The sequence below is a fragment of the Perca flavescens genome, chromosome 6, assembly GCF_004354835.1.
Source record: "Perca flavescens isolate YP-PL-M2 chromosome 6, PFLA_1.0, whole genome shotgun sequence".
In the NCBI taxonomy this organism is placed as follows: Eukaryota; Metazoa; Chordata; class Actinopteri; order Perciformes; family Percidae; genus Perca; species Perca flavescens.
The window spans coordinates 16,169,297-16,188,054 of record NC_041336.1 but is presented as its reverse complement, the minus strand read 5'-3'; the positions used below and the strand labels follow the sequence as shown (position 1 = coordinate 16,188,054).

At 38.8% G+C, this 18,758-nt stretch overlaps 2 protein-coding genes across 3 annotated transcripts in view; one reads left to right on the top strand and one right to left on the bottom strand.

Annotated features, from left to right (window-relative positions):
• grik5 (glutamate receptor, ionotropic, kainate 5) overlaps positions 1–3,024 on the top strand; it is a 76,238-nt gene extending 73,214 nt beyond the window's left edge. Inside the window, exon 20 of the mRNA XM_028580508.1 lies at positions 847–3,024. Coding sequence (XP_028436309.1) covers positions 847–1,461 — 615 coding nt within the window. The 3' untranslated portion in view covers positions 1,462–3,024. The remainder of the gene's footprint in view (positions 1–846) is intronic.
• Positions 3,025–11,959: 8,935 nt separating this feature from the next.
• LOC114557675 (nectin-2) lies at positions 11,960–16,662 on the bottom strand. 2 transcript variants are annotated; one of them, XM_028581276.1, is made up of 8 exons: positions 16,501–16,662; positions 16,100–16,164; positions 15,761–15,830; positions 14,948–15,286; positions 14,505–14,607; positions 13,949–13,965; positions 13,789–13,844; positions 11,960–13,630 (listed from the first exon to the last, which is right to left on the bottom strand). In XM_028581276.1, exons 3-8 carry the CDS (start codon positions 15,819–15,821, stop codon positions 13,502–13,504), a joined length of 705 nt encoding a protein of 234 aa, XP_028437077.1. In that variant the 5' UTR covers positions 15,822–15,830; positions 16,100–16,164; positions 16,501–16,662; the 3' UTR covers positions 11,960–13,501. The 2 variants fall into 2 exon arrangements, with proteins under 2 accessions (XP_028437077.1, XP_028437078.1); XM_028581277.1 differs by lacking the exon at positions 16,100–16,164.
• Positions 16,663–18,758: the final 2,096 nt, after the last annotated feature.

Here is an 18,758-nt window from a genome sequence, read left to right as displayed (position 1 = left end):
GAAATGCCAATATTTGCTTGCATTAAGAAGTAGTGTGATCTTTTTCCCTGGCATTAAATGTCATGATGTATCTTCTTTTACATGCCTCACATGTACGCTGGTATTCTTCGTTTCCATTCTTGGATTACTTCTCACCCATTTCACTGTGTCTTTCTCTATCTCTCTCTCAAACACACACACACACCTCCTGTCATCAGTGTCTGTTCTCCGATAACGAGTATTGTTTCTGTTTATGTGAGCACATTACTTTTTTATTATGATTTCAATGAGAATGTTGTTTGTCTGTAGTGGACATGTTGATGCATTTTGGTCGTTGTGTGTGCAAATTACAGTAGTGTCATGCTGTTGGAATGATGAAAAGATTTGTGGGTGTCTTACTGTTTGTATGTGTCTGAGTGTGCCTTTCTTTATGTGCACCTGAGTATGCAGGCCTGCCTGTCCGTTCATAGTGCATAGTGCCATAATGAAGTGCTCATAAACTAAACATTTTGGTGTTTGGATTGTAATAACTCTCTCTGCTCCTTGGATATTCTCCCATCTCTATTCATCTCCACATCCTTCCCCATCACCTTCTCATTTCTGTTTTAAAACCATCCCTCCATTTGTTGATCTCTGTGCCCTTGCATCTCCTGCGACTTTTTTTTTTCCATGCCTTACTGTGTCTGTTCTTTCTGCCTTGTTCCTGTTTCTACTTTTTGTTTTTGCTTTTCCTTAAAAAAAAAAAATTGTTTTCCCTCCGCTCTCCTATTTATGTACTGCCTTACCACCGTCTCGTTCTGCTGCCTGTCTTTGTGTCTGTGGCGCCCCTCCTACCCTTTTTCCTTCCTCCTTCCTTTTCACCTTTAGGTGTCTGTCTGTCAGGAGATGATCACAGAGTTCCGAAACGCCGTCTCCTGTAAGAAGACCTCCCGCATGCGCCGCCGTCGGCCCCTCAGCAGCTCAGCAGCCCTGCGTCATCCCACACGCATAGCTCTGGGGGCCCCTCGGCCCCTGCGCCTGGTCCGGGAGATGCGCCTCAGCAACGGCAAGCTCTACAGTGGAGCTGGCCCGCTGACAGGTGGAGCTGGAGGTGGAGCAGGAGGGACGGGGCCTCCCGATCTGGGCCCTGGTCCCCAACGGATTCCAGATGATCCACTAGGGGCCAACACCACCCCTCCTCCACCAGCCCCTACCCCTGTGATGTTGCCCGCCCGAAACTGCACCCATGTGCGGATCTGCCAGGAGTGCCGGAGGATCCAGAGCCTAAGATCAGGATCAACCACAACAAGAATACCACCTTCATCTGCACCCTTGCCGAGGCTACCCCCACCCCCACCCCCATCCTCATCCAACACAGACAGTGAGGGCGGAGGGGGGGCCAGCCCGAGGCGGCATCACCACAGCCCCCCGCCTCATACCTCCCGACCCATTCCACCTCCACAGAACAGCAACACCACAGACCTACTCGGCGACCAGGACTGAGACCAGACGCAATGGGCAGAGTGAGAGGGCTGCAGGGAGCTGGTGAAGTGTGAGGAACATTTGTGCTGCGGAGAGAAACACTGCTTGTTTCCACAGTTTAAATTCATTGGAGAACAAAAGAGGGAGAGATGGAGGGACAAAACGTTGAACTCTGCGAGGTCAGCCAATAGAAAATGAGACGATCTTTCAAAAGGAGAATAAAGGAGAGAAACAGTGACCCTTTCTCCAGTTGAGCTTGAGGCCTACAGACAGAACTGGCTACAAGCACGCTGTGAGATGCTCGTCAGTTAAGCTTCTGTAATCAACTCCGGAAAACAGTTCAGTTTGGACAAATCTGAGCAGAAATGCACATGACCAGATGATGGTTTCTATTGGCCTCGTTTTTTTCTCCTTACTCCCCCTCTCACTTCACCTTTAGATGTGAGGGTGTTGATTTTCTTCCACAGACATTCCCTGGAAGCTTTCTACCCCTCTAGTAAAATGAAGCCTTGTTGGAGGACATACTGTTTCCGAATGTGATTAAAAACAGCAACTAAAAGATTTCCAGAGAATTATTCCTGTTTTCTTTTTCTTTTGTTGTCTTTTTGGTTTTGCTACCATTGTTCTAAGTGGGAATTACAGAGTTAAATACAGACTATGTGTGACAATATGGTGGATTATACTAAGAAACTTGACTGCAGCTAATTGTGTCCTAGAGTTTTGTGTCCCTCCCTGCGCCCCATAGCTGCTTTTTGGATGTTATCAGGGAAGGCGGATGAAACAACTTCAAGACAACATAATGCAAACGGTAGCAGAGGAAACTGTCTGCCTTTCTTTACACTGTGCGTGTGTATGTAAAAATGTGTGCTTCCTGTAAGTCTGTAACTACTTAAAGTGAGGAGAACCATGTACCCAGCAACAGCACCCTTCTACAAATGTTAGATAATCAGACCACAAAAAGACTAGGAAGAGCAAGAGGTTTTGAAATGTGAAATGAATGTCCCTCGTTATCCTGGGTACCACTTGCCAAGCCTTTACTTCTTTTTCACCTGTGTTCACACAGCGTAGAAGAGATAGAGAGACTGGGTGAGGCAGAGCCAGAGAGGCAAGAAAGAGAAGAACCGATAGAAAGAGGCAGAGAGTGAAAAGGACGCTACTGAATTTGAATGAGAAATCCCTAACTGAACTACTTCCATTATTAGATCTGTCCTGATCTGTTAATTCTGGGCATCTTTTAAAGGGGCTAGTTAATGCGCCAGCAAACTGTAGCTACAGCTTCTTCCCTTCTCTCTGTTTAACAGACAGATTTGGCCGTTCACAGTAGAGGCTCCCGCCAGAGTGATAGCCTCAACACAGCCTTGTCAATACAGTCTCAAGCTTTTGATCGCCTAATTACTCCCCTCGGTGGCTGGGGACTCATTCAGGATGGTGTTGAACACAGGGAATCATGCTGATAAATAGATTGAGAAGAAATACATGTTTTTTTCACTCGGGCTGGAATAGGAACCTGTTGTTAATGTTACAGGCCTAGGGCCCCATTTTAACGATCTGAAACGCAAGTATGAAACGCAGAACGCAAGTAGCTTTGTGGGCACATCTCAGGCGCTGTTGCTATTATACCGGCGGGATAAATGACTCTTGCGCCCAACACAAATCTAAAATGGGTTGGTCTGAAGTAGCTAGGTGTGGTTTGGGCGTAACGTGAAAATAACCAATCAGAGCGCCATCTCACATTCCCTTTAAGAGCAGGCGCGCTTGTTCCATGGCGGATTGCTATTATGACGGCGGATTTGCCTGGCGCACGCCAGCGGGAGCTGTCCGGGATGCGGAAAAGTAATAAATACCCGTCTTGGCCGGGTGGCGATGTTGCTGCGGCCTCTCGGGCACATCAACCCAAATCTGGAGAGGATTACTGCAGCCGTGGAGCGTGGGCCTCCAAACGCACCACCTGCTCCTGTTGTGCCCCTTGCTCCTCCCCCCCACTCCATCTCCGTCCACCCGCATCGCGCATTACCACTCCCAGACCAGATCCCGCCGGAGTGTCCAATCCCGCCGTAGTTCAACATCACGTCTCCTTAAGTCCTCTAATATTTCCTCATTTATGTCATCAACACGTCCATGATTCATGGAAATGTGTAAAACACAACAAGCCACAAAGAATGCAGCGACTTTTTGAGGACTGTACTGTAAAGTGCCTCCTGACCTATCCAAACACCTGAAGCGCATTTTCAGTAATATTTTTTCTTGTAATTATGTATGGTTTGCAAAAATGGGAATTGCTTCATCCTGTAGATGAGAGAAGCAAGGTGTAGGCCTATATGCGCGTTGTGCGCACGTGGCCAAGCATGCGCCCCTAAAATAGCATCTGAATAACGCGCCACTGACTTTAGACCAGGTTTTTCCTGGTCTGTGGCGGAATTGTTTTCTGAAACTGCAAAATAGCATCAGGGAACGTCTTCACCTCAACACGCCTCCCCTTTTCGCTGTACCGCCCCCCGGAGCGCAAATACATTCCCTAATTTACAGACGTGCGTCTGTGGAGGGAAAAGTCCGCTGTATGTCGGGTGCAAAATAGGAATGATACATGTGTCGGTGTACAAAGGCAAGTGCAAGATAGGGCCCCTACTGTTGTGTGAAACTCCAACTAAATCTTAACACTACAGTATATTAGCTACGGTGCTTAAATAATACACCAAATACACTGGTGGATTTGCATGTTTTAGCCCTTTAACTTCAAATTTGGAACTTTATTTATTGTTGAGAATTATTCAAAGCATACCATACGTTTTAAAACAGATTTCCAGTCTCCCAAGTAGCCACTGCTTTTACAGCAAGTAATTGTGTTATAATTACAAGAAGCATGAAAGAATAAGGCTGCTGATATTTCATATTTTTCTTACTGTCAACAGATCCAATGAAAAGACCAAAACCACCAATAACCTGATGAATTGATCTGACTTATAAGTAGCCAAAGCCTCATGTAGCTTATTTATCTGTGCTAGACCTCCATTTAAAAACGATTAAACACACAATAGTGAGTCACACTGTTTGCTAATAACTATTTTCATAAAAAAGTTTATATTTGTGCCCATTTTTTAAGAGTTGAGTCTTCAGTGAGACCAAAGGGGTTGAGTGCCACAAACAGGCTGCAGAAATTGTAAAATATTGAGAGACAGACCAACACTTTGGTGGTTCTGATCTTTTCATGGAATTTGTTATATATGTAAAATATACAACATTGCCAGCCTTATTCCTTTGAGTCTGCTTTATTTTTAGTACAAAAAAATGACATTTAGATCACAATTAAAACAGATCAGCTTTAGGTCCGTGGGAATAAAATGAGGTAGGATTACCGCAGCAGGATTTCCCTTAAATGTAACCAAACGTACCACTTTGTGATCACTTTCAAGTGCTGCAGCTGTGCTCTCTGTGTACAACACCTCTGTGAAAGAGTCCCCTCGGAAGCAAATGCCTGGTCTTTTACTAATAGCCCATCATCCCAGAGATTATGTATTTTGTATTATTATATGACATTGTTATCAAGTGCTGTATTAGCATTTTCTGCACTGCAGGTCATTGACTCATCAGTGTCTCAGTGTTCATTGAATCAGTTATCTAATCAGGTCCCAAAATACTCACTGTAGACTGATCTAAGGGGCGGTTTGATACACACCCTTAGTTATAGTTACTATACTCAGTTATAAAAAAAGTCATTCTGCTGTGTTAAATGAGATGCTGACATCCAAGATTTGAAGGTTAGCTGATGCAACAGTTTCAATTCAAGATATAACTAAATTTGCGTTATCCTGTTCAGTGTTTGCTTATTGTTTGTCTTTTATATTTTAATTTCCTTACAGCAGATTTTATGAATGTCATGCTTTTCAGCAGCTGATTCTCAATTCTCAAAAGCCAGTGTTTCTTGCCTCCTGAACATATTACGTTGTCTTTTCCTTTTCCTCTTCTTTGCCCTTTGATTTGAATGCCACCTCCAATACATATAAAGCTGCTTCACTGTTAGTCAAGGAGCTACATGCTATCTTCTCAGATCTCCACCAGTACATATTCAGCAGTATTACAAAATATATACAAACCCACCAGTTCAGCCCTTTATAAATCCCCTGAAAAAAATGTGAAATGCTGGCATTGTTGTCTGGGCAAACATTGCATTGCTGTACAAAATTATGCATTTTGCAGTGAAACAGATTTGTCGACAATGTTGTGCTCCAGATAATGAATGATAACATTGTTTGCACACATTATGCTGTTTCCCTGAATGATTGCTGTCAGCAGAAGCAGGCCCAGATTTGATGTCTCTTTCTCTCTGTTTACTTCTGCCTTTGTGTTCAGAATGCTGACAAGGCAACAGGAGCCAACCCCATTCCGCAAGAAGTCACAGTGTACACACACACACACACACACACACACACACACACACACACACACACACACACACACACACACAAACAAACAAACAAACAAAAACACAAGCGGAGACACCGTCCACATCTTCCTTTCTGATTCCCTTGTTGTCTAAAGGTTGTAAAACCACTGGTTGTTTTTGTGTCTCTTTTTTGTGTCTTTGGTTTGTTCTGTGTATGAATTCACACTTGATATGTGACAGCACCACATAGCCAATAAGTGGCTACCAACAGCTTTAAACCATCAGCTGAAAGCATTTATTAGCTGCAAAGCATCATTGTGGAGAGGCAAGAGGAAGTGTACAAACCCTAAACAGCCAAAATATTGCTAGTATGAATAATTATGAAGGGAAGGGAGGGTCACAAAACAGATCAGATGGGGTGTCTGAACAGTCACTCCGCAAAACAAACCTTTTTGTTTACTTTTATGTTCTTTTCTTTAGTATTTTTTCATATTTCTATACTAGTGCTACATGGATTATTAAACCTGATGATGAATATTATGATTAAATTGTTGTTATTATTCCTATTGAAGAGCAAGAGGTTCTATAGTGTGATTGTGGGTTGAGGGTGTATGATGGTGTTGGGACGAAGGTGCAATGATATTCTTCAGAGAGATCGCCCTGTTGTTCAAACCTATAGACACACAAACGTCTTTTGGAATAAAAATATTCAAACAGTCCCACAGTGACACGTGTCTCCTCTTTGTCAGTGGAAAGTTCGCTGCATTTTTTCTTTTCATGTCTGAATGAAATGATTTTCTGGTATGGATACACTGTCATAATGCCAGGGGTGGAGGAAGTACTCAAAATACTTAGCTTATGTAAGTGCCAAGTGTAAAGTACCATGGCGATCATTTAAAAATACTTTATTACTATACAAGTAAGTCATGCATTCTAACTCCTACTTAAGTAAAAATGCAGAAGTATTATAAGCAAAATGTACTTAAAGTACATTTATAGTTTATAATACTTATAAATATATGAATAAATGTATTTAGTTACTTTCCCGAAAACTGCATAATGCACTCCCTTCAAACAGCATTTGTCTCATCTTTTATATCCATTTCCTGTCATGGCAGAACTCTTCAGTACATACAAAATATGGGAAACCACAGATTTAAGTAAGGTCTGGTAAAATGTGCAACTATATTAAGTAACAATAGACAAAACAAAAAACAATTTACAGAACTGTGCCCTGTAGTATATCTGCTCGCCAGCATGATTTGATAAACAAGCAACAGGACTGAATTATCTCAAAAGCATTACACTGATTGTAAACAAATCATAAGCACCAACTTGCAGAAAACAGATGTAACTGCACAACAAATAAAAAAAATCTAATATGAGCCCTTATGTTTATATTTTTACACTTCAAAAAAACTAATTTTGCTTCAGCACTGAATTTAAATATAAAATCAATTAAACAACACAGCAAATAAAACACACTAAATGAGCCTGTAAAAATGTTGTTGTTCTCACATGTTCTGACAGTGAGTCTAACTTTCATGAGGCCTGTCTAGTTGTTTGTTTTGCCTGCCATTCTCTACCTGTCCACCAGATGTCCTCAGACCTTCCCACCGGTCCCAGTTACCTGCTCACCTGTTTCCACTTCCCCTAATCAGTTTGTCAATGTTGCTATGTGTTTCATGCTATTGCTTCCCTGCCTCTAAACTCTGAAACCTGTATCTGTACCTGCCTGGGCCTTTTCCCTGCCACATTCCGGTTACCTGTGGATTATCAGTTACTTCCGTTTTGGACTTTCTGCCCATGTCCTTAAGCGAATTTTCAGAATAAATAATTGAACTGCCTCGCACTCACCTCCATGACGGTACAGACAGGATCAGATCCAGGGCCCCTCAACTGTTGAATGAGCTGCTGGAGGAGATGGTAGGCCAGCTCTCTTTCTTTGTTTAAATCTTTTTTTTTTCAAAGATTATTTTTGGCATTTTAGGCCTTTATTTATATAGGACAGATGAAAGCATGAAAGGGGAGAAAAAGTGGGAATGACATGCAGCAAAGGGCCACAGGTTGGAGCTGAACCCGCGGCCACTGCGTCGAGGAGTAAACCTCTATATATGGGCTCCTGCTCTACCAGGTGAGCTACCCAGGCGCCCTTCTTTGTTTAAATCTATTTTAGAAATGCATAGTTTTAGATTTGCATTCTCTTGAACTGTTCTGGTTTTATATTTATGTTTTAGTGAAATAGTTTCAACATAATTTGTTACTATATTTGCTTTAATTGTATTGAATTATTTAATTGAACATTTATCTGGTGTATATTTGCTTCATGTTTTTGCAAAGTATTTAACGTACGTTTTGTGTTTTTTAAAAAGTTATTTTCTCCCATTGACAAAATAACACGGTGGGGAAACACTGGTTGAGAACTTAAAACTGACTGTTGTTAATGTTAAGTGATGAGGTGTTTGAATCTTTACAAGACTTTAAACAACATTTTGTCGCCTTTTTGGTATTAAAAAAAACGATATTGCAATATCTGCTTACAAGATTCTGACGTTAACACTGAGCATATAAAGTTTTACAGGATAAGAGAACAAACTACAACTATTACTAGAATCGGTGTCATTTGAATAGTTCTGCATCATGATATGCAATTTTTGATTTGGGTTTAAAGCTGCTGTAGATAGCTGTGAAGAATTGGTACAAGATATCCACCCTTTCTCTCTGATTCCCAAAGCCTCTAACCCTAAATGAGGTTTGAATTCAAACATTGGCTAGCAAATGATAAGAGAAACATGTACAAATTTTAGCTGTCATCACAACAACACGGGGCATCTATAATCTTCCACAGCAATCAAAATGGTCGTTGCTTTACCCAGTTTAGTTTCCTTTCGGTTGTGGAGAAAGGAATGTGTGTGCTACTCTTACCGTTTCCTGACCTTGAGCAACAGAGTGAAATGTTATGTCAAACCTTAGGAACAGTGTTTGTTCTGTGTGGGATATTTAGAGAACAGCCACAGTTTATTTTGAAAATAAGAAACATGTAGAATAACATGGGCCTTATGCTTTTAAGGTCTGCTGCAACTCCAATCTTTTAAATCAGGACTGAAGACTTTTGTGTTTGCCGCTGCCTTTTATTAAATCAAATAATTGATTTCTTACACTAAAATATTTGTATTTTATACCCATCTTCTATTTGTTTTCATTTTCTATTCTCTTGGCGCTTTAATGCCTGTTATAATGTTTTTTTTAAATGTACTTTTAATGTTCTGTGTAAAGCTCTTTGAATTGCCTTGTTGCTGAAATGTGCTTGCCAAAGGAGCAGTTATTTAAATGATAAGCAAAATTGCAAATGCAATTTACAGTAAAACCAAAGGCAAGACAGTTCATTTACTGATGTCTTGATGTGATAAGTTTACAAAATGATGGCAAATGCAATTTACAGTAAAACAGCTTTAAAAGTAAGTGCAAGACAGAATGTCATTATGACTGCAGTCCACATCTCTCTTACTTCCAAGCTTCCTACTGTGTACTTCCGTTTGGTGAGAATCACGTGACCATTGACGTCCGAAGCTTCGTTTCACACACTCCCACGTGACCGCTTTGAAGTTGAAAGTTGAGCGACACTGGGCACACCTTTTGTGGGTTGTTGCAGTAGAGAGTTATACAGAGAGTTAGTGCATAGAGAGATTATTATAGCGAGTAGAGGGTTTATAAAAGAGTTTTTTATAGCGAGTAAAAAAGTTGCTCTAGGCTACATACTCAATATAATCACAAATGTGTGTGCAATGTGTTCTTTATTCATTTCCATCCCAAATTGATGTATTTCTTTACAAACACTAAACACGTCCACAACCAAAATCCTAACTTTGAGTTGTTTTTTTTTGTGGAGAAGGCAATTACATTTTATTTATGCATGTCCCAAATAGGCTTAGTTATTTGTCATTATTTATTTATCCATGAATTCATACTCAAAATGTATTCATCTTCGACTTTCATGGCTAATGTCTAACAGTTTGTGACACATGCTATCCTGAACTTTCACCACCAGATGTCCTCCTACAGTTCTGAAGCTTAGAGTACTGAACCTCATTTTGATACAATTGGATTGAAAGCTTCATCGGTTCAGAAAGCTTCAGTTCGCCATCACTACTATACACTCACCCCATCGTTTCAGTTCTTGGACAAATATCTGCTACTCACCCTGAACAACAAGGTTGGTGGTTCCTTCGAATGAACCACTAGGATAGGTTGAAATGCTGCAGGTGTACGACCCTGTATCTCTCCTTTCCTCCACACCTAATGATCAACGATTGTTTTGAAATCTCCACTCTGTCCTTTAGAAATGATACTTAAACATTAAGTCCAAATTAAACATTAAAAACAATAATGAGGATTTCCTTTCCTTCTGCTGAGATGAGATCCCACTGAACCTGAGTAATATGGCATGGCAGGGTGACATCGCGCCCGAGGTATCCCGTTACTTCAGGCATCTTGTGCCTTATTAAGAACTACCAACAAATAAGAATGTATGGCAGAAGATTAAAGTAGGAGATTAAGGATTCATCAATCAAACCCAACTTTATTTTTTTGTAATTTTTAGACATAGTAGTTTTAGACATATTCAGCCATCCTTTAGTAAAACCTTGTTATAGGCGACTGTCCCCCATGCACCAATCTCCCTGTGTACGCACAAAGTAGTCTTGGGTACATTTATTCAAGAACTGTACTTAACAAGTTTGAGGTACTTGAGTACCTTAATTTTCACTTACTTTACTACTTCACTACATTTCAGAGGGAAATATTGTACTCCTCAACATTTAGTTTAGTGTATCAGTTAAAGTAAATTTGAAGATTAAGATTTTACATACAGAAACTATATGAGCAACTTGTAAAATGTAATGCATTGTTATAGATTAAACTACCCAACTGCATGTAGTAAAAATGTTCTCCACCTCAACCAGCTAAATCATTAGAAGCACATTAATATGCACCTTACTGTAATGCATTCCTAATAATCCAATGATATAACACAATGCCGTTTCTTAATGAGTACTTTCCCTTGTGATGCTTCAACATTATGCTGCCAATACTTTCACTGTACAGTACTTTCACTTAAGTTTTTAAGCCTTTTGTCTTACCTGGGATTGTGATGTGAATGAACCATACAAGCACAACCAGGCAATCTGCTGCAAATTTTCATTGTGCACAAATTAAATAACAAGAGCAGTAACATAAGGGTTTTCTCAGTTTTCTCGTCTGTTATTCACTAGTTGTCATGATTTCCCTTTGGTTCCTTCCTCCCTGCTGCCAATAATAACCTTCAGTAGCAGAGTGACCTCATGTGGTCAAATGATAATGTACAGAGAAGTACCATGTGTCTCAAATAAGGTGAAATTACGAATATAATGTTTTCTTATTGCTTATGCGAATACACACACAATCTCCCTGGTGCAGACTTTCCAAATAAACCATGTTTATTTCTCCAAACGTTTTCAGCTATCTTGTCTTAATCAGGGTGGTGTTTCCTTAACGCTTAATTATGGTTATTATGGGGTTCATTTCCTTAAGCTTTTAAAGAAAATCTCCTGTGGAAATACACTGAGTTGAAACAAGAAAGCAGGACATCACTAAGATTCAGACCTGTGCACAACAAGCTCAGGATTAATGCAAAGGCAAGAGTGGGTAAAGTTTTTTTTTTTTTTTTTTTTACCTTGAGTAAAACTCAACGCAACAATATGCTTTTACTGTAGGCTATATAAAACATTCAGCTCTGCAATGAATCCAATGAATTTAACCTTTTATTGGTGCAAATGTAAGTCCCCCTTAAGTTCATACTGTAAAAACAGTAACATATAATAGTAAAATGTCTTTTAATTATTGGAGCAACCAAAAACTTTATTTTAATGCAAGAAACTGCCAATTTGCACACCATCTCTTCCACAAAGTCCATTCTTGCTTATTGTTAACAACATAGCTCATGAATGTGTGGCTCCTTCTCAATAGTACTACTGTGACATGAATCTGCGTTGTCTGATTAATTTGAGTGCAATGGAAATACTTTTTAACACACTGCCTTATCTTTCTGATCTATTTCCTGCCATGACAACTCTGAGATACATGAACAAGAGGAACCACGGATCTGGTAAAATGTAAAACTTTATTATAACAATAAAAGATATGCAAATGTAGAGACAATTTAGAGAACCATGCTCTGCTGCTTCTGTCCTCAGTTTATCTGCATTATTTGATAAACAAGTAACATGTCTGAAATATCTCAAATGCATTTCATTGATTGTAATCAAAGTTACAAGCACTGATTTTCAATATAAACTAAATGGAGAAAAAAAACGTAAAGTTAAATTAATATTTTTACACAACAGAATATGTTCCGATGACACAAAGTGAGTGTATAAAAAGCCATTGTTTTATATCTATGATAAAAGCAAACAATCTCACACCCACAAAATGAAACTGTCAGGAAATGCTTCTGAAAACCTGCGGCTAACAGATTATGACTGTTGGTAATGTTCAGTGATGGTGTGTGCATCATTGCAATAACTTTGCAAACCACATTTTGTCACCTTGTTACATAAGGCACACTCAGACTGCAACACCTGTGAACAATTCTGACATTCATACCCAGAGCAGACAGAATACTATAGGCTAAAGTACTACAGCAACTATTACCAGTGTCTGTATTTTTTTTGGATCAGGAAAGCTCAAGTAAGAAATTTAACCTTTTATCCCTAACAAAGGCTCACGTTGTGCAAGCAAGAGCTACACATCATAGTCTCCAAACATCTTGACGTCCAATTTAGTTGAACCTAAAAAAATTTAAATGGGGAGTTGGTTCCTTTTTTGTCTTCCTCTTTTGATGGTCAGCAAAGGAGGAATAGGAACTTTGTGTGATGAGATCCACCGTGACGACTCGAGCCATGTTGGCACACTGCAAGTGTTTTTCCATTGTACAATATGGCAAGGTAAAATAAGTGGTTAACCTTGATGACATGTTGGAGCTGTGCTGGTTTGTACCATTCCTGTCTTCAATATTTAAAACCAAGTGGCACCAAACGTTTGTGGTGGTAAACATTATACCTGCTGAACCTCAACATGCTAGCATTGTCATTGTGAGCATGTTTGCATGGTATGCTGGTTTGACCATTTAGCTCAAGAACAACCCCACAGAGACGCTGGGATACTTTGCCGATTTGATAACCGCTCTGTGTCATCTTTGTGTGGGCAGTGTGTTTAGATGAATGGTGCTTGGCTTCCCTTCATGGTACCATTGCACTGTGGATCTCAGCGGACCACTAGGGGATTTCGGCAGACCGCTGCTGCTCTGCTCAGCTGGGAGTTCCGTGCGCTGCGGCCACAGAGGGAAGCCACACGCCATTCAACTGCTCACACTGCCATGACACAGAGCTGCATATAAATCAGCAAAATATCTATTATTTATCTTTAAGAATACCACCACTAATTAAAGCATTGCTAACTTAATGATAAACATGTTACATTTGCTTTTATACTGCATCACCTGTTGTGAGGTTGCTGTGGAAACACGGGACCATGGAAAAACCATATATGAGAGGATGAATAGAAGGCGTGGAGTAGCCATTAAGGTTAGGTTGTATTGACCGCTGTCAGGATGTGCTGATATAAATAGTACCAAAATAGTACATTTCATCTCATTTGGTGACTACGACCAACTACGACTTCGGAGTATGTGACATCATCCACTGTGTGTTTCTCATTGGATGGAGGTGTAGCATCTCTGAATGGTTTAAGCTTGACGTCAGAGTAGACCACACCCTATGAAGGAGTGTGAGAGAGTGTTATGTGGAGACTTTGTTGTCCATTGTATCTGTATTTTACTACGGTGAAACAACTAATTTTCTTATCACAAACAACCGCATAATTAAACTGTCTGACTGAAACTTATTCAGCTTAAATTCGGAGAACCAGCTCACCTCGTCTATTAAAATCACAGATGTCCTGACCACATCCATCACTGGTCCATGTGTATCTGAAAGACAGACACACTAGTTTAGTCAAGGGAAGTGAAACAAACAAAATATATAAATTAATCAGTTGCTGTCTAGAAATAGAGAAAAGTGCTTTTATTCTTACCAATGTAGACGCGGTGCCTGACCGTACGATCATGTCAAAGTAAAGAAATAAAAAAGTGCTGTTAGTTTTTCTGTAAGTGACTTTTGATCTGAAGTGATTTTCTTGCTAATCCCAGAAATCCTTTGTGAAAAAAGTCCCTTCTTTAAAAAAAAAGATACAACAAATGCTTTTTTTAATGTTTTGAATAAACTGAATATAAAATATAGTTAATCCTTTAATTTTAATTTGATAAATATTTAAAATGTGAGTGGAAAGCTATTTCGAAGATATTTAAAAAAATATTAAGGACCATGGTTAGGATACTAGAAATGAATCTCAGTAAAGGGAGTAAATCTATAGAACAATCTCTAGAATGAAGAACCAAAATGACTTCCTAATTAGGCCAGCATATACAATAGTTAAATATAACCTTCCACGTGACTTAATGTTAAAAATAGTACTTAAAAGGATGATTAATGCTAAATATATGTAACATAAGTCTTGGTTATGGGAAGAGGTTTCTTTTCTATAGCTTCTATACTCCTACACAAAATACACATCAGACGCACACACTCACCTTCTGATAAAGATGAGGTAAACTATGGCTGCCATGCTCACTAACGGCAACAGGACAGCAATCACTATAGCAGAAACCACAGCTGAAGATAACTGCATCTGTTCTGGGAGAGGAAACATTACTATGGTTAACCCTGTGTGTGTGTGTATGTGTGTATTAAGGATATACGGTATAATCCCAATTTATTTATCATTGCTGTATAAATGATTAAGTTAAGAGTCATACAAGGTCACACAGCAGTTGTATCAAATGATCCACTTATTTACTAAGATAATTAAAGACGGTTTTCCCCCACTGACAAGCAAAGGACAGTAGGATTAAAAAACCTTAAATGGAAACAAATTATTTAAATTTAGTTTTCAGTTTAGGATCACAGGGATTTTATCTTTACTTAATTTTACAGTAAATTGGACAGTTTGTGTGAAAAGACTTTTTATACTCACCCTGAACAACAAGGTTGGTGGTTCCTTTGAATGAACCGCTGGGAAAGGATGCAATGCTGCAGGTGTACGGGCCTGCATCTCTCATTTCCACACCTCTAATGATCAGAGATTGTTCTGCAATATCCACTCTGTCCTTAAACGATTCATTAACATAAAGTCCATCTTTAACATTAAAAACAAAAATGAGGATTTCCTCTCCTTCTGGTGATATGAGATCCCACTGAACCTGAGTAACATTGGCGCCTTGTGGTGCTGGGATGAATTGGCATGGCAGGGTGACATCACGCCCGAGGTATACCGTCACTTCAGGCAATACTTTGACTTCTTGGGCCTCAAGAACTGCAAAAAGATAAGGTAATATGGTGACAGGAGATGTTCAGTCTTGTTTAACTCTGGTTGCACTTTTTCATATTTCCCCCTTTTTTTTCAACATTACTCAAACTTATCTTTTCACATCACTGAGCATAGAAGCTGTGTAGGATTTATAGAACTAGGTTCTAAAATTAAAGTTAAATTCTGATAAAGGTGAAATGTGGTAATTTCAGAAAATCCTTGTATGACAGCATCCTGTTGCTTGTGGTCATATGTGGGCTTTGAGCTGATGGGATAACATTTCACTAGATTTTTACCTTGTAGCCTACTAGTTCATGTGACTTGGGAAAAAAAAAGAAATCTTCACATTGTACCTTTTTTAAAGGGGAATTTTCAGTCTTAAAACAGTCATTGTAAATACGTAAGTTCTACACACAGTAACCAACACTGTAATCAGCCTTTCAAGACAAAATTTCCAAAGTTTGAATCCTTTTGTCTTACCTGGGAGTAAGGTGATGCAAATTAACTTCAGCAGTATGACCGGTGATCTGCAAGTTTTCATTGTTCATCACTACAGGTGGTGGACAAAATAACAAACGCATTACAATACAACACAAAGTGGCATATACTAATTAATGCACCAGCAATTTAGGAGGTTACTGTCATAATACTATTACTAATAGTATTGTGACAGAGTAACCTCCTAAATGTTAACCTTACGTCGATCACTTTGTAATAATTACAAAGTGATCGACGTAAGGTTAAAATAGCATATCATTGTATTTGGAACAATCAACATTTTCATTATTTTTTATATTTATCAACTTTAATGAAACTTACAGTTTTAAGAGTTACAAAGAGGCAGATCGGTGGATGACCAGCTGCTGGCGTTTTAGTCAATAACACTGGGAGAAGTGTGGCAACATAAGAAAAGTCTCACATGATGACATGTGGCAAACAGAACAAAATAGCATTTGCAAGGAGGAACGAAGTTTACTCAGAACTAGGTTGTCATCACCAGCACTGACTGATAGACCACACAACCACGGTCTCAAAACTGATCCGAGTTGACTCAGATAGGCTACTATTAAAAAAATAACTCTGCCCTGATGTATGTGTAGCCTATAAAAGGCTTATATTTTGTCCACTTCATGTAGATTTAAGCTTCAAGTTAGATAACCGAACATCCAGATTTATCAACATCTTATTGAAGTGTGTCTAGGCTAAATTATTAGACTTACCCAAGAGAGAGAAGAGGATATGACCTCGGCAGGAAGCATTTTCCCATCTCTCAGGACTTTCACCAGGAATGAAAACAATATCACAACTCTTACAGGCCGATCGTTTCTCTACTGAGTATTCAAGTCTGTAATTTTCAAGCCGGCAATCGGCAGTCAGCATTATTTCCGACTGCTGGTTTATTAAGTATCTACCAGTATAACAGCGACCTCTGGTGGTCAAAATGTGATAATGACGTCTGAAGAAACAACATGTTGCATTTTACAATGACGTGTATGACCTAAATGGAATACAGGTACAAATACAACACATACAATAAAGTATACAGTTAATTTATGGAAACTGAATTTATGTGAAGTCAAAAGTTTTGATAGCTAAGGGAGGTAAAAAAAGATGGTCATAAACGGATACTATTGAAAACATAATAGCAGGTGTACACTCTCTACAGAGCATCCTCAAAAGAGGATAAATTCCTCCATTATTGCAAGCTCCAAATTACTCATCATAGTGTATATATACACATAAATTCCACATTCTTTAATTTGCAATACATCTTTAAATCTGTATAACTCTAATTCCAGTGACTGGCTGGTAATGTCTAATTTAAAACCATTTGTAAAGTATGTTTGGGTTTGTATGCATGTACTTTTATGTGTACTATGCATGCTAAATGTTTGATTGCACACTTTGTTTGATTTTGTTTTTATATAAAGCACTCTGCTCATTTAAATTTAAAAGGCCCTTTTAATTCAGTGTACTTAAAACAGATTTTACCACTACATGTACTCAGTGTGCGTCAAAGGCACAGCTCGCCTTGCTCGACCGTTTTAGTTAAGATGCTTCACAAAAACAGTGTCAGGAGCATAAAGCAGAACACTGCATTCATTTTATAGCCTCTCACCAGTGACCTTGTGTCAAGCCTCCTGATAGAAGCTGCATCTCAGAAAAGTGATATATAATTATCTCCACCAATCAGAGTCCCTGGCTAAATTAGCCCCAGGTGTTCAACAGTGTAATCAGGTCAGGGATGCAAAGCTTTTCCTGTTTCAGTTGGTCGAACTCATCTTGTTGCCTGCATGTAAATTGCTGGTCTTACGGGGCACGACAGGAATAACAACTGCAACAGGCACAGTTTTGCATCCTTAGTTACATTCCTCCAAGACAAAGCATGCAAAATATTTTCTTATAGGAGACAGTGGTGCATTGAACATAAATGTAAATGTGTTGGTATTGGTTGGTATTGGCAGCAAATACAGCTCTGTGTATATGTCTAGAAATTCTTAACAAGCCTATATTTTGGTAATAATAGTACCGTAGTGTATTGCTGTCTAGTGTAGGCTCGATTAATAATGTAAAAGTCATACCTGGCCAGTTTCCCCAATAATTCTGTTAGACAGACTCAGGACAAGAAAATATTGCAGAATTCCTTAACAGGCCATAAAACATTTCTTCAAAACGTTTGCATTTATTTCATGCTCTTAACAGAAATTATATTTGCCACAAACTTAAGCTTTGCTGCATCTTGTAAATGTACACAATCACATTTTCAGCAAGATTATCATACGGTGCTTAGCAAATTATGTATTTATATATAAAGAATACAATAATAGTAATACAAGATGCAACTATGCCTTTTAAACATTTTCATATAACAGGAAAAAAAAATGACAATGAGCAATTTTCTGCATATTATAACCACACCTTTTTAAATACACAAACTCTGATGCACTTAAATCCAAGTGTTCATTAATGTGTGTTTAGCTTCTTCCAAAATAATCCCAGAAGACTTTTTTTTTTATTTTGGTTTTAAAATTGAATATTTCTGCATTATAAGTAACAGCGGAATAGGGAATTCATGGGGCTATTATTTGTGGTTCCAAATGTGGACACACAGACGTTTGCACTCTTACATCTCTAAAAGTCTATTTAATTAACAAGAAAGATAATTGTTTATTTTCAAAGTGAGAGTTTCAACTTTGTCTCAGTAATAAGTTCTGGCATCTATTAAGTCAAAATAACATTTCATGTACAGCACATTTTTATTGTATTTAATCAGAGTCTTCAGTTGCGAGCAAAATGCATCAGGGAATAAAGAATCTGAGAAAAAAATAATGCAATGAAAGTTAATATGACAAATAGATTAAAGGGAAGTTTAATATGAAAAAGATGACAGATATGAATATTAATCTCACCTGCCACTTCCTCTTACATTAACTCTCTCAGAGTCAGCGCATTGATCAGCATCAGTAAAAACGACCAG

What these genes read in the sequence shown, in the direction of transcription:
- LOC114557675 (XM_028581276.1), bottom strand. Translation starts at nt 15,821, where the DNA reads ATGAAAACTTGCAGATCACCGGTCATACTGCTGAAGTTAATTTGCATC. An exon ending in TTGCATCACCTTACTCCCAG is followed by an intron (nt 15,287 to 15,760) that starts GTAAGACAAAAG and finishes ATCTTTTTGCAG; the next exon opens with TTCTTGAGGCCCAAGAAGTC. An exon ending in CACCAACCTTGTTGTTCAGG is followed by an intron (nt 14,608 to 14,947) that starts GTGAGTATAAAA and finishes TTCCTCTCCCAG; the next exon opens with AACAGATGCAGTTATCTTCA.